This window comes from Apis laboriosa, unplaced genomic scaffold (assembly GCF_014066325.1).
Source record: "Apis laboriosa isolate Shangri-la unplaced genomic scaffold, ASM1406632v1 scaffold78_cov150, whole genome shotgun sequence".
NCBI lineage: Eukaryota > Metazoa > Arthropoda > Insecta > Hymenoptera > Apidae > Apis > Apis laboriosa.
Window position 1 is genome coordinate 635455 of NW_025224442.1, and position 16403 is coordinate 651857.

At 24.1% G+C, this 16403-nt stretch overlaps 4 protein-coding genes across 5 annotated transcripts; 2 read left to right on the plus strand and 2 right to left on the minus strand.

Moving 5' to 3' along the window:
• The first annotated feature begins 472 nt into the window (after positions 1 to 472).
• LOC122719435 lies at positions 473 to 6187 on the plus strand. Of its 2 annotated transcripts, none has more exons than XM_043945218.1 (5): positions 473 to 1044; positions 3133 to 3436; positions 4222 to 4499; positions 4942 to 5130; positions 5451 to 6187. In XM_043945218.1, the coding sequence occupies exons 2-5, from the start codon at positions 3136 to 3138 to the stop codon at positions 5487 to 5489; spliced, it is 807 nt and encodes a 268-aa protein (XP_043801153.1). In that variant the 5' UTR covers positions 473 to 1044; positions 3133 to 3135; the 3' UTR covers positions 5490 to 6187. The 2 variants fall into 2 exon arrangements, with proteins under 2 accessions (XP_043801153.1, XP_043801154.1); XM_043945219.1 differs by having other exon boundaries at positions 715 to 771.
• A 2856-nt stretch (positions 6188 to 9043) lies between these two features.
• Positions 9044 to 10737, plus strand: LOC122719400 (rRNA methyltransferase 3, mitochondrial). The gene is made up of 4 exons (XM_043945161.1): positions 9044 to 9351; positions 9445 to 9683; positions 9791 to 9946; positions 10030 to 10737. Exons 1-4 carry the CDS (start codon positions 9044 to 9046, stop codon positions 10593 to 10595), a joined length of 1269 nt encoding a protein of 422 aa, XP_043801096.1. The 3' UTR covers positions 10596 to 10737.
• On the minus strand, positions 10621 to 14258 carry LOC122719399 (MAM and LDL-receptor class A domain-containing protein 1-like). Its single transcript, XM_043945160.1, has 10 exons — positions 13873 to 14258; positions 13602 to 13799; positions 13178 to 13535; positions 12850 to 13026; positions 12361 to 12787; positions 11915 to 12259; positions 11628 to 11849; positions 11171 to 11556; positions 10884 to 11049; positions 10621 to 10815 (listed from the first exon to the last, which is right to left on the minus strand). Exons 1-10 carry the CDS (start codon positions 14256 to 14258, stop codon positions 10778 to 10780), a joined length of 2703 nt encoding a protein of 900 aa, XP_043801095.1. The 3' UTR covers positions 10621 to 10777.
• Positions 14259 to 14915: 657 nt separating this feature from the next.
• Positions 14916 to 16377, minus strand: LOC122719413 (serine/threonine-protein kinase Nek5-like). Its single transcript, XM_043945182.1, has 6 exons — positions 16267 to 16377; positions 16119 to 16209; positions 15796 to 15963; positions 15534 to 15706; positions 15299 to 15455; positions 14916 to 15200 (listed from the first exon to the last, which is right to left on the minus strand). The coding sequence occupies exons 1-6, from the start codon at positions 16323 to 16325 to the stop codon at positions 14916 to 14918; spliced, it is 933 nt and encodes a 310-aa protein (XP_043801117.1). The 5' UTR covers positions 16326 to 16377.
• Positions 16378 to 16403: the final 26 nt, after the last annotated feature.

Sequence of the window (16403 nt, forward strand, 5' to 3'; positions counted from 1 at the left end):
TCTAAAAATTTTTGAATTAAAAACAATTGAATGAATTCTTTTTTAATTGTTTTATTACTTTATCATAATAAAATATCTAGTTAAGATATTTAGTATAGAATATTATAATAATTACATATGTTAAGAAATTTCAATGCATTAATAAAATTGAAAGAATATAGTTTAATGTAATGAAATTATTTTATTTTTATATCGAACAATAAATTCATATTATTCAATAGATAATTAATAAAGTCATTTGTATAGTATATAAGTAAAATAATTAAAAAGGGATGAAAAAGAAAAAAAATAAAAATAAAAAATCTATTATACAAAAATAATTTCCAAAAGATCAAAAATAATCAAAAATATATTATCTTCATATAATATAATAATATAATTATATAATAATTTTAAATTATCAATTTTATTATATCCATTAGACAAAATATCGAGAGAATAATTTCCAAAAATTATCATTTGTATACACACAAAAAAGAATGCTAAAGAAAAAATAAAAAAATAAAGAGTTATTAAAAAAATTTTTAGAAACGAAATTTTTTGAAACAGCTTACGAATTGACGAAAAGTTTCTTTTGGAATATGAAGAAAAAAGTAGAGAGAAGGAAAAAAGAAAAGAGAGAGGGGGCTAAACAGAGCTCGCGTAGAGGGGCTTGAAACGAATGAAGGGGTGTGTACTGGAAGAGGGGGCAGCAAAGGAAGGCGAATAGTTGCCTCGATGATACCACCTCTCTCAGTTGCTTCTCGGTTTCCGGACTGCGTGGACTGGCAGGTTAGTGAATCCAACTCTCGTTCATTCACCAGTTTCTCTTCGTTCCACTCTTGACCTCCTTCCATCCTTGGCACCCTCTCTGTTTCTCTCTCTCTTTCTCTCACCCTCATTCTCCACTCCGTGTGTCCGCTGACTCCATTCATGCGACTCGTTCTTTGCTCGCTCTCTCGTTCGCTGCTCCCTTTGATTTATCGAAATTCCTAGTGAAAAATGTTCTTCATAATTTCGTTACTTGATTATTGATATCCTGTCAACGTTAACGATCAGTATTACGTATGTATTTCATTCTTTTCTTAATTTTTTATTTAATTTTATTACAAATTAAAAACGATATTTTAATCTTTGTCAAGTGTTAATAATTAGAAAAAGATTTGTTACCTAAACGATTTTTATATATTCTCTTTTTCTTTTTAAATTATTGCAAATTTTTTCCTTTTTAATTTATTCTACGTTTCATGGAATAAAAAATTATCTGGGATGAAAAATAAATTTTCATGTTATTATTGATTTTGGAATTCAAAAAAGAAAGCAATCTTTTACATTTCAATTAGTCATATTTGATATGTATGTATTAAGGGAGAAATTGATGAAAAGAGAGTAATGATAGATTCGAGAAACAGCTGTTAGAGATGATAACGAAAAGCAGTTCAGTAATTATTTCTTTAAAAACATAATCAGTAATTCTTCCTTTATGTAGATATTATATATTTAATATTTTTAATACAAATTGTATTTACTTTTACATACATATTTTTTAAGAATTAAAAATATGTATAACCAAGAAAATTAAGTAAAATGTTATTATCTTTTTTCGTAGTTTGTTTAAATTTTTACGTTTCATTATTAAATATATTGTCAATAAATATCACTTGAATCATTCAATTGTTTTTTATAATTTTAATTTATAATAATATCTGTAATAAAAAATATATTAATATGTATTTATATTGAAAAAAAATTTATAAAGAATTAATAAAATTGTTAAAATTAATTAAAAATTATCTAAGTACTTTTTTAAATATTTTAAATTCTTGCAAATCGATTCTGAGAAATAAATTAAGCAAATAACAATTTAATATTTAATAAAAAATATATTTTTACTCATTGAAATATATATTTTATTAACGACATCAATACAACAATACGATCAAAAAATACGATCAAAATCAAGAAATAAAAAATTATTTTGAATCAGAATAATACTGTTTAATTGAATATCCCATTATATATTGAACTAGAAATAATCAAAGATATAGATGTAAGATTATATTGAAGAAAAGGAAAATATCTCACAATCTGACGACATAAAGAAATCAATTTATATTTAATTATGTCGATTATTATCGAGCAAAGTCAATTAAAATTCATACTTTTTAAAGATCTTAAATGTAAAAAGAATAATTAAATAATAATATTAAATAATTGATGCAAAAAAATAGAATTAAGCACGATATTAATTTATAAGTATGAAAATAAAAATTAGAAAAAAGAAATTTGATAACATTGTATCAAATAAATCTTTTTTTAGACGAGTTTCCTATTAGATTTTTAAAGTATATATTATTTATGAGAGTAATTTTATTTATATTGAACTTGATATTGAATTTTCTCAAATATCATTAATCGTAATTGAATTGATTGCTAAAATTGATTTAGTTGCCATTAGTAAGTTAATTATAAAACTTTCTTAGATTAATAGACAATAGACATTCAATTACAAATTCCTTTTTACGAAATTAAGTTTTATGAAACGTAAAATTTAATTATTTCCAATATTTTAATTTCAATTAAGGACTCTTTCATTAATTCATTAATCGAGAAAACTTCTGGAATTAATCTTTATCTCTTTGAATTTCATTAATACAATTACTGAAAATATATATAATACTTCACAATTCGACTTAAAAGAAAGAACATCCCTTTCGAAAAATAATTCTCTGAAAAATTCATAAAAAATGTTCAAATATTTAATATGTATTAAATTTTTGCAAGTATTTAGAAATATTGTAAAAAAAATATTTTAAAAGTTCAATTTTAATATCGTTTTTCTTCTATCTAAATCTTAAAAGAGTTATTTAAATTATAATTTCGTTACTCGTTAATTTCATAATCTTAAATATATCAATATTTTTTTGTAACAATGAACGCAAATTCATACAATGAAATATTGTAATAGCCATATCATTATCCTCGATACATCATTTATTCAATACATCTACAATCTATTTATAATCTTTATAAAAATTTCGACGTTATCTAGTAATGATAAAATTTTCTATAATAAATAATTAATCTACAATTTTTTTTTTTTCATCTTTCATCTTGAATTTTGAATATGAATTTGTATATTTTATTTTCTAGAAAATGCGTACTGTGGCCGTATGGACAGCTTTTGTGTTAGCATACTCAAGCACCCCGTTCGTGACCGGTATACGATACATTGATCCGATCTCGGCACAATCAGGGAACACCGGCGACATTGCCGAGAAGCGCGTTGACCTGACGGAGCCGACATGCGAAGAATTGAGGGCAATGTGGAGGTACACTAAACGACAAAGCAGAGCTGCTAAAACTACTACCGGATACTCTCTTTATCCCGATCCATTTTCATATAACGTGTGGAAATCTTATTCCGAATACTCCAAGCCCAATCTTAATTACCGCGGTAAGATTTTATGGTAGTTGTGCATAGTCCATGCTATTATTATACTGTTTATTTGGAAAAAAGGATAATAGAATTTTGTAAGTAAAAAATTATAGAAAAAAAATTCAGGATATTAAATAAAGAAAATTTGAAATGGTCAAATATTTTTTCATAAACGTATAGTATTCATTAACATATAGTAAGCAATTGTAAATTTAATTAAGATCAAAAAATTTTTTTAATCGAAAAGCTGAATGAAATTTAATATAGATAGTTTTATATAAAAAAGAAATTTGTAAAAATTAAAAATGAAAAAAGTTGAAAAACTATATATTTCTTTTCTTTTATTAGATCATTACATTTTATATAACTTATTTTTTTCTTAAATATTTATTTTTCATTTAAGATTATTCATTTATATTAAGATATATTCGACAATTATATGAAATCGATATCAAGATATGATGATAATCTAGGATAATGCCTGATTTGTTTCATACTTGAACTACTACTGTTCAAAATTAATTAAAGAAACTCATCACCAATTAAAAAAAAAGTATATATCTTTAAAAGAAAATAATAAAAAATTATAAAAGATTTATAATTTTAATCTATTATAAAAGTCGAATTTTTAATAAAAAAGTTTTTAATAAAAAAATCTTGAATTTACAATATATTTTTTATTTTATAAAAAATTATTATATCTGAAATAAAACTATTTTTAATTATCGACAATTAATAGACAATTAATAGATATTAAGATTTACTAATAGATTTTATTTATTCTATTTGATAATGATATGCAGGAAAATTTATGGGAAAACCGCGTAACCGTGCAGGAGGTAGTGCCCCAATTTATGGAAAAATAGTACATAAAGCACCAGCAAGTAGATTAAGAAATGGAATGCGACACTCACCACGATTTTTCAATAAAATCCCGCGCTTTTTCGGAACAATGAATTCTTATCCACCGTTGTCGAAAAGTCGTATTAACCCAATAGTTGGTCCCTCTCATTTATCGCAAGCTGGCAGTTTTCAACATTTGAAGGAATTACTTCGTGCTGAACGGGCCCGTGAATTACAGGTGAATAATAAATTATCAAATAAGTGATATTAACATATTACAAATGAAATAAATTATATTCAACAAATGTTTTTTTTTCTAAAATTTCTTATTTAATTAAATTAAATTCTTAAAAAAAATTAATATTATAATATTTGAAAATAAATTCCTTCATATCTTTTTAATGAATGTTGTAAGAAAGAATTCATCTAGTGATTGAAAACTCTTTTATTATTCAAAAATATAAAAAAAATCTTGATTGATAAGATAGATCGGAAAATTTGTAATATGTTAACTATTCATAAAATTAAAGTAATAAATTTTTATGGATAAAAATGAAAGATAAAACAAATAACTTTTAACTTTTTTTCATTGTTAGATAAACGCTAAAAAATTGAAAGATACTCTTTTTAATTTGGAATTTTCTATGATATTTTTTTCTTTATTTAATTAACAATTTTAGGAACAATATAAAGCTGAAGAACTAGCAGAAAAGACATCTACCTTCAAAGATTCTGTAAACAATGAGTATCCTTTCAATATTCAACAATCTCAGAAACAATATTTAAAATCAACACTGGGAATCCCGACGAAAATTAATTATGAATTTGGTCAAGGACGATATGCATCGAATAATGGTCAAATTTGGACAGTGAGTAACAAATGACAATAAAATCTTTATCGCGTCCTATTTATTAAAATTAATGAAGAAACTTATTTTTAGAATAAAATATTTCTCTAATATTTCTTTTAAATTGATACAATTATTTCAATCACTTTATATATTTTATTATGATTATATCAATTTCTAGATTTTAATAATAATGTTATCTTATAAGATTACAACAATTGAACAAATTTCATTATATTTTTTTCTAATATTATCATTTAATAATATCAATTTTCCATAAATATTATAATAATATTTTAAATAATAAATAAATTCTCATAACAATAATAATCTATTTACAGAGGAATGGACCCCAGCCTCGCGAATATTTATCGCGTTAATATTTCAAAGGACTATCGATGTCTCCCACACAAACAAAGATACCAACATATCGGTTCTCTTGATATGATCGCATACGACAGAACGTAAATGATTCGGATTTGCTTTTTTGGCAATCTTCGACATCTCAAAATTTACGTAAGCAAACTATTTGCGTTTATACTAACAGTAAATATTATCGAAAGGGCTTTTCACTTTCGTTGTTTCTCCTCCGTCGTTCTCGAAAATTGCTCTTAGGGCTTTCGCTGTCTCGAATTTCGGATCTCTATTCCCTGCGATGCCTCAATTTATTCGACATATTATTTATGCCCGGATAAATATAAGTCAATAAATGGAAGGAAAGTCGTAAAGAAGAACGACTTGAGTTGGCAATGCTATAGAATGTATATTTTCTTAATTCATTTAAACTCGCACAGATTAATTAATTACCATGCAAGCCGCCTATATAAAATATTCCAGATATATAAATTTAATATTATATCTCTGAAAATCGCTACAGCGGCGACGTAACTTCATATCACTAAGCGGAGAAAACACGAGCAGAATATTGCTAATTTGTTTTTATTTTTTCAATTATAAAATAAATGTATTAATAATGTTGTTTAATATTGTATTTATATATATATATATAAAATTTTTCATACAAATAGACTTTTAAGTGAGCAAAGCAGAGAATAATATTATAATTTTTATATCTTTATAAATTGTTTTCTTTTTTTTTTAATTTATATAAATATAGATAACGAAAAGATTGTAAAAGTACACTCAATTTTTAATTTAAAAAATGAATAATTATTTATATTTTTTTTACCATATTATTTAAACATTATAATAATCTTAAATATTTTATATAACGATATTATATATTATAATATAATATATTATTTAATATAATATATATTTATATATTTGTTAAAAAATATATAAAATATATTTAATATAAAATTAAAATTAAGTTAGAATTGAAGTAATTCAGAAAAGTTATTTAAAAATCTATTATCTGAATTACATTATTAGTATTAATTTAGTTTTTTTGAAAATAATAATAGACAATAGAATATTAACTTAAAGTGTAGTAAAATCAATTATTACATAATCATTTATCAAGTATTTTTTTCATCAGAAACTTTATTTTTCGGATATGAAATCATTCAATAATTAAAATAATAATATAATTGATATTTTTATTTAATGTAAAGAAATGAAATTAAACAATTGTGTTCTGGTTTTCTCCGCCTTATTTGAACTTGACAATAAAATAGAAAGACTAATATTTTGAAAATTATATAAATATATATATATATATATATATATATACATATATATACATAATACTTATAAGTTAAGAGATAATAAAGCATAACGGAACTGTACCGAAGACAATAATTATTGTTAAGAGATATTCTTGTAATTTGTACGTATAATCGACGCGGCTGCGATTTCAATTTTACATGAGGTGCAGAATATTGTAATATATTAGTAATTAATATTTGTATGTAGAAATAATATTCTTTAAAAAAATGAAAACGCACCGTGAATATATATCTTTCAATATACTTTGTGATGTACATCGATTATACGTACAATCGATTTGACTTTCGACCCTTAAGCATTCTATCGATTATCTGCAAAATTACATTGTATTAAATATTTGTATTACTTTTTAACAAATTTTTATTAAATGAACATATCAAGAATAACAAATTATTGCAGAAAAAAAAATATTTTACATAATCTGAAAAAAAAATCTTAAAAAGTTATCTTTATTATATTAATTTGTTATAAGAAATTTCAAGCCAATAATAAAGACTTAAGGGTTATAATTACATAAAGACAATAAATATAAATATTTCTGGTAATCGTATAATAAAAAATGAAGTAGGTTATGTGGCTTAATTCATATCTTATGCTGAGAATTAATCACTTTCAGCTCCTATGATGATACAAAAACCAAAAAAATTCAGAAATTATATAGAACAGTTTGATACCAATTGTGGTTCTAATATTTGACTATAAATACTTTTTACTTGTATACACCTATTTGAATATACATGCGTATACTGCATATATAACAGAGAATACATATACACACACACATACATGCATATCAAAATACATAAATATATGTAATTATGTTTATTATATTACTATACTATGTTCATCATTTATTAATTCAAATTTCAAAGGATAAATTATTTATCAAATTTATTTTTTAATAGCAAATGCTTAATATCCGAAACTATAAACTGGTTGAAATCTCTCTAGATACAGACTAAAAACTATTTTTATCTTAATTTTATTATTTTAATATAAAAATTATGTTATTTAAATATTTAAGTATTTTAAGTACAACATATAAACATATATGCATATGAAATTATCAAAAAGTGAACATAATATCTTGAATGATGTTAGAAATAGTATATTTATGTAAACTAAATGAATTAATTTAAGATACAAAAGATGTATGGATCAAAGTATCAGATTTTTTCTAATGTAAATTCATAAGAATTATGTACACTAATGATTTATTTTATTTACTCTGAATTTTAATATTTAATTATTATATTTGGTACTTAGATCCTTACATTTTTGAAATTCTAATTAATAAATTAGAGAAAATATGCTTCAAATATCCTGTCCTATAATTCTTTATTTTGCACTATATTTTTGTTATGTTGAAAATATATATTTGTTATGTTGAAAATATAACTATGATAATAAACCATGGCAAATTAAATTCGTAATTTTTTACATTAATTACTTTATCCCAACATAAATTCATACTTAATATAATAAAATAATTTATTTAATCACATATATTATACATTATTTCTTTCTCAAGTTATCTTGTAATTTGTTAATTTATTAGTATTTATTAGTATTTATTTAAAAAATATAATTTATTTATAATAAAATAATTTTGATACAAAAATCGTATTGTAATAATAAACACATTAAACAAAATTTAATATTTATATATAAATACTTACATAAATATATGTAAATGTACAAACATGGAATTTGAATTATATAAAACTAATGAAAAGATTCATCAATGTAAAAATTTAATTTATTTTTTTTCAAAATAATATAGTATAGATTTTAATAGTTTTTATTTTATTTTACTTAATAAATAAAAATAAAATAAATTAACATTTTAAATAATACTGTGCGTATATGTGTATATAAATAACTCCTATAGAAAAACGTTATCGACAAGACAAGTGTCGACATCTATCGGTTTACATCTTTATTGAGAAATTTTAAGAGAGATCATATTTTCTATTCACATTATTATTTTTATCTTTGAACATTTTAAATGAAAAATAAATAATTACGTATATATGTAAGTTAATTTATATAAATAATATAATTAATTTTAAAGAATATAATTTGAAAGAACATAATATAATTTTAAAAAATATTTATGGAATTTTATTAAAATATATTTTTTCAGTGATTTATGCAATTAATAAAAAATTATGTAGTTAGTATTGTTATTAAAGTAAATATAAATTATTAATAAAAATATAATTAAAGTACATTAATAATTATGTTATTTCTAAATATTATGTATAATAATATTCAATCATTTCGATATGTGAAAACATTTAACATACTTAATTTAAATATAACACGGACGTATGCAAGATGGGTTAGCCGAAAACCAATTGCAATTATTAACGAAGATGAACTTTATGAGTGTAATACTACTAAATCAGAAATTTCTAGACAAAGAAGAGTCTCTACAAGAAAATCAAAAAGAATAAAACTTTCCCAAGAAACAAAAAATAAAGAAATTGAAATAACTGTAAAAAAGAATAAATTTATGAAACTTAAAGAAAATGATAAAATTATAACGTATGTTACTTATTTTCCATTATAATCTTAGAAAAAATTGCAAAATTATGATGTAAAATAAAACAAATTATTTTAAATTTCTAATTGTTTTAGATCTTTAATGACTAAATTAAAGTCACGAAAAAAGAGAGAAAAAAACAATGAAATAATCTTAGAAGGACAAAGACTAATTGCAGATGCCTTAAAATCTGGTGCAATTCCAAGTGTAATAATTTATAATGATCCAACTAATATAGCATCATTAAAATTTCCTGAAGAAGTTAAATTATATAAAGTTCCTTATAATACAATCCAATTATGGTCTACTTTAAGTACTTCTCCTGGATTATTAGGTATTAATATTATATATTTTAAATATATAATATTTAATATATATGTTTCGTATTGTTAAATTTAACATTTAAATGATTCCATTTGTATTTTTTTTTTCATTACATAGGAATTTTTAAAACTCCAGATGTAAATAATAATATTCCTGTTAATAATGCTTTACCACTTACTATCATTTGTGATAATATAAGAGAGCCAGGAAATTTAGGCTCAATTATGAGAGTTGCCGCAGCAGTAGGCTGTGAGAAATTAATATTAATGAAAGGTATGATTTTAGATTTATGATCAAATTATATTAATAATTTTTTAAAAAATAATTTGTAATAAATAAAGATTTAATATTTATAGGATGTGTAGATCTATGGGATCCTAAAGTACTTAGAAGTGCAGCTGGTACTCATTTTCAACTACCTATTCTTGCATTTCCAACATGGGATGAAATACCATCTCTAATTACTGAAGATTCTAATATTTTTATAACAGATAGCAATTTTGGTGATGAATTTTTATCTTATTATTCATCTGATATACTTCAGTCAAGTTTGCAAATATTTGATATTAATCCAGAAGATTTCAAATCAAAATTTATTTTGAATAGTGAAGATAAGAATAATAATAATGAAGAGGAAGAAATGATACCAAAAAATAAAAAAATGATGAGACAATTTATGTTAAAATTTCCTATTATACCATATTATTCTATAGATTATACAAAAAAAGAATCTGTAATTATTCTAAGTGGAGAAACTGAAGGTTTGAATTTTAATTCTTATAAATTCTTAAAAAAACGAAATAGTATTCGCATCAATATACCTTTAATAAAAGGAATAGATAGTTTAAATGTAGGTGTGGCACTTGGTATTGTTATTTTTGAAATTAAGAGACAATTTTCCAAAAAAATAAATAAACTTTGATAAAGATTTCTTTAATAAATATTATATGTTTGAACAAATAAATATTTATTATTACTTTTTTTTAATTAAACTTTGTATTTATTATTTACAAAAGCTTATCCTATTTAAGTTTTGTAACAAATAGAATAAAAATATAATTCTAATATAGATAATAATTATGAATTTTTATAATTAAAAATATTTTAACTTCCATTATTAGGTTGAGCAGCAGCAGGTCGAACTGTAAAATTAAAATAATAAAATATGATACATTTGTTTATTTCATTTTTCTTAAAAAAAAAATCTTACTTATACAACTTTGAGGCTGAAATTTTATGTCATCGATAGCAAAACCTCCATTGCTAGCACTTCCTTTTAAAATGAGACGATAAGGTACACGAGCATCTATCGTTACTTGTGCAGCAGTCCATACAGGTCTTGGATTATTAAATCCTTTTGCTGTTAATGACCATAACTAAAATAATAATATAATAATAATAAAATAAATGAAATATTAATTTTTTATCAAATTTTAGATCTTAAATTTTTAACATTTACATTTTTAATATTTACATTATCTTAAATTTTACACTTACTTGTTGTTTTTCATTATTTTCTTCATTATTATTAATTTCTTTGTCAATATTCATTTTAATAATTTGTAGTGTTGTAGATTCCTCAACACCAAAAGCAGCGAACCAAAAAGTGAAACAAACAGATTCTTCATCAGGCGATGTTTGTATTATAGGAGATCGTAGTCGTACATCTGTTGATTGTTTATTTGTAGTAAAAATATCAAAGAAAACAAAATTTCCAGTTGCTCCAAAAGTTTTATCCAATAATTGAGCTGGACGATGAGTAAGAAATGCACGCTGCCACGTGACTGTACGTTCGTTTTCCGAAGAAGTAATATTTTCCCAACCGCATAATCCTTTTTCGAAGCTACAGTCTTCTGATCTCACAGATGCACTAGATGGTTTCGCTAAACATTAATATATTTAATAATAATACAATTAATTTGAAATAGAATTATATATTCATTGTAAAGCTTACCGGAACAATTGCCAATATAAAAAGAAATATCATCAATGCCAATGCTACCGCTGGCACGATTTGGACCCCAAGTACCTTCAAAAATTACGTTAAAGTTTTCGTTTTCATTTATATTGATTTGAGCATAATTCCACGTGGGTCCTTGATTATTGTACAACTGCCAGATTGGTCTAGATTCGGTTGAAGATTTTTCAATTGTTTGTATAGACACACGAAGTACTCCTTTAAATTTATATTATTTTTATAAATATATTATGATAATTAGAAATCAACAATAAGATACAAACCTAAACTTGGTCCAGCAGAATCAATAAAAGATTCAAACATGAAATACCAAAAGGTAACGCACAAAGGTTCCTCACTGCTTTTCATTTCTCGACTAACAAGTTGCGCTGTTCCGCCTCCGGATGATCGATATCCTTCTCTTGGACGACCTAGACCAAGAAAATATTCGTTTCTTCGATTCACTATGTATCCATTGCTGTATGGTTTCCGTTGATTTCTTAGATTTAGCGCTTGTATAGAGAGTCTTTCCCATTCCACTCGATCAGGATCTCGAGAATTGATCCAGTCACACTCATCAACTTCGAAAGTACAATCTCGTAGTATAGGTACAGCAACTTGAGGTAAAGCTATAAATATATATACATATATAACGAATATAAACGAATATTTAAAGCGATTATAATCCTATTATTTTAAATCAAATCTTTTTTTTTTTATAATTTTCTACCTGGACAAGATCCTTGTGCAAAAGAAATATCGTCAATAGCAATATCTCCCATTCCAGTGTTTCCTACAGACGCTTCAAAAAGAAGTTGAAAATCATCTAGAGAACTGATCGTAATTTGAGCTATGAACCATGTATTTCCAGCATTCCCGTTCAAACTCCAAATTTCTCGAAACGGAGCTTCCAAACTACGAAAATGACGCATCAATAGCTTTAAAGTACCGATTCCGGAACCAAACATGTGAAACCAGAAGTGCATACACATAGGTGTATCAGCACTTGGTGCAGGAAAACTAGTGCTAACAAGTCTAGCTTTGTCTCCTGGTCGACGCGGAAAAGAAGAATCTATATACGCATATCCTCCAGCTGTTAATCGATCTGTCGAACTATCCATTGCTGGTCCAGTTGTTGGATTTCCACTGCCTCGACTCTGTATATACATTTATATTATTATATTATATATAAAAAATATACAGTTGTTGATAAACTTACAATTGTCCAATCGAAGTCATCATCTGCATCATTAGCCCAATCACAAAATCCACCAGCAAAATTACAAAAACCGATGCACGAAGTCCCTGGTTGTAAATCTATATCATCTACAGCTATGTAACCTCTATATAAACGAGCTGGATCAGTAGAATCTACGGGAATTCCTTCGATGATCAACTAAAAACAAATACCTTATTTTAATGAAATGATCATAATACTTTTAATATTAAAAGAATTGAATACTATTAATTTTATCAATACTTTGATTAATAATAAGATTTCTTTTTTCTCAAATAAAAAAATAGGACGAGAAAAAATTCCTAATTACCGAATGTACATCGGGATAAGTATATAACATCTGAGTTTGCTGCCAAACACCTAAAGTATAATACTGAGCATTCCAAATAACACGTTCGTCAAAAATTTCCAATGGTTTACAAAATGGTATGGTTGTATTTTCTGGAATGATTTCTTCAGTTTGTTCCTTCTTAATGGAATATTCATCCACACCTACATGAAGTAAAACTCTTAGACCAGCAATGCTAAGACCATCCATATTATACTTAAACATGATGCAAGTTCCAACAACTCCAGTGCTTCCTAGTTGAGGACTATGTAACAATCCTCCTAGATTTTTTGTTTTATCATCTCTTTGTAACAATTTTGATGTTTCAAGAAAAGCATATCTAAATTATATTTGAATTAATATAATATTAAATTATATATATAAATATATTTATAAACAAACACACCCTCCTTCCATAGTACCAGTAGTATAATCACTTGATGGACCACCCATCCAATTGGTACCCATACCTGTTCCAGCCACCCAGTCTAGTATACTATCACCATTTTGCCATTCACAAAGTGTTTGCGCTGGAAATGATCCAAAATCGCAAAAAACTTCATCTATTGATACTGTAGGTAATGATGCTGCGATTGGTGGATATCTTAAAATGAAAGATATATTTTGAAATTATGCAATTTTAAGAAATCTTTTTAATATATTTTTTTATAAAATACCTTTGCGTCGATGAATTTTTTTGAGTAAATATAAGTGGATAAAATGGGTTTCGTAATAGTGGTGTCTCTGTAGTAGAAGAAACAATTGTTCGAGTATATAAAATATCTGGCCAATGTTTGGGTTCAATACGTTCTACTTCATCCAAGAGTTCACGATCATGATTTATGGAATTAAATGGAAATTGCGTTGAGGCATTGTTAGTAACAAAAGTATCAAAAACATTCTTTGTCTCTTCATTTTCTACACTTTTAGTCCAATTGGGAATAAAACTTTTGTTTATACCAGTGATAAGATCTATTTGTTCTCCAAGCATTGAATTCACGGGATACCATGAAGAAGCACATGTCAACCAATAAAGACAATAACATATTAATATCAACCACATTTTGTAAGTATAATAGATAATTAAATAATATTGAGATATTAGAAAAAATCTTAAATTCTCGATTACATCGCGAAAATAATTAAAAATTTTTTATCTTATATATTGTATTATCAATTTTTTTTATCAGAATTTTTTTTAATATAAAATTTTTTACATTAAATTTATTTTAAATTTTACTTTACGAAGATATGAAATTTCGCTCTTTAAATTGCTCGAGAAATTAATTCTTAACTTCAAATATTTTTTTTTTTGATTTTCAAAAATTAACAACACATTTATTGAATTTATATACGCAGAAGTATGATATTCCTCTAACTAAAAACGAACTGAACAGTTTTCAAAAGGTGCATGTGATGAAATGAAACGAGTATTCCGCAGTTCCGGTCTTTGCTTCCTGTCGTTACGCTTTTGATCCTAGTATAGAGAAACCGAGTTCGATAACCGTCCCTTGAATAATTCTATTCTATTAAATTGACTAATAATTATTAAATATTATTAATAATAATATACAAAAATATATAGAAATATATTTAATGATGATTAAACTTTAATAAAAAAAATATTTATTATATACATATAAAATTACATATAATAATTATTCAAATATAAACAAAAAAGTAAATGTTTAAAAAAAGATAAATCATATCTAAATATATATTAGACTAAGAAAGTTTTTTGCGCTTTCAAAAATTTTAAAAATATTTCAGGATTAAAATTCTTATTATCCTTATTAGCAGTATTCAAAACACGTCCTAAGTTTAAATATATTCGAATAATGAAAGGCACTAGATAAGGACTCAAAACTAATTGATTTGTTTTTGGACGATAAAATGATTGTTTTCTCAACATTTTTGATATGAGACTAATAACAGATGATGATGTTCCTTTAGGAAGAGGTCGTGGTTTTTCTTCACAAACCTTTTTTATAATTTCTGTTAAAGTCTAAAAATTAAAGTATATCTATAAAAACTGAAATGAAATCACAAATTACATCGATTGAAATGTATTATATTATTTATATATATTTAACTGAATATTACCGTAGCGGAAAAGGGATGTTTTTTCGCAATCATTTCATAAAGAATAATACCCATACTCCATATATCGCATTTAAAATCATAAGATTCACCTTTCAACATTTCTGGAGCCATATAACAAAATGATCCAGCACAAGAAATAATTGATGGATTTTTTAATCTATATAATAATAGTATTATATAAAATCATTTATATTTAAAAAATTTAATATAAATTCTATAAACTTATTTTTTTTACAATAAATGATACTCTTTCAAACTCTTCGATACACCAAAATCTCCGATTTTAATAATATCACCACGACTACCGGTCAACATGATATTTTCCGGTTTTAAATCTCTATGAAGAATCTTTTTAGAATGAATATGATGAACTCCAAGAACAATTTGAGAAAATAAATATAATGCATCCTATATAAATATTTAAATTGAATATCTTATTAAATTAAGTATGTTATGAAGAAGAAAAAAATAATATTTTATGCTTTCTAAGTTCTTACTTCCTCTTTAAGTGATGTCTCGTGTGTTTTTAATAAATCCTTCAAAGTGCATCGTGTTGCATATTCCATAATAATGTAACAGTGATTATCTTCTATCCAAGCTCCATGATAGACTATTATATTAGGATGTCTTAATGTGTATAAACATTTCACTTCTTCTAATATGCTCTAAGTAGAAAATGTATCTGATTAGTCATAATAAAATACAAATACAAAGAAAATTTTTCATATAATAAAACATTAAAAAAATATAATTTTTTTAAATTATTAAATTAATTATTATTATATAAATATAATCTATTTTATTTTAGAAATTTTCTTACCTTAAAAGGTAATGCATTTACATTATCAAAAATTTGTTCTTTAATTACGAATGGTTTAGAATCTTTTTTTCGTCGTACTAAATAAACGGATCTAAAAACGAGAATAAAAAAATAAAAAAATTAAATAAAATGTAACATAAATACATACCCAAAAGTGCCTTGTCCTAATAGAGTTTCAAATATATAATTATTTATATGTTTGGACATTTTTAATAAAAATTATAAGAAATAACAAAGATTGAATCTAATTATAAATTTGCAGGTAAATATAACTACCGACTATCA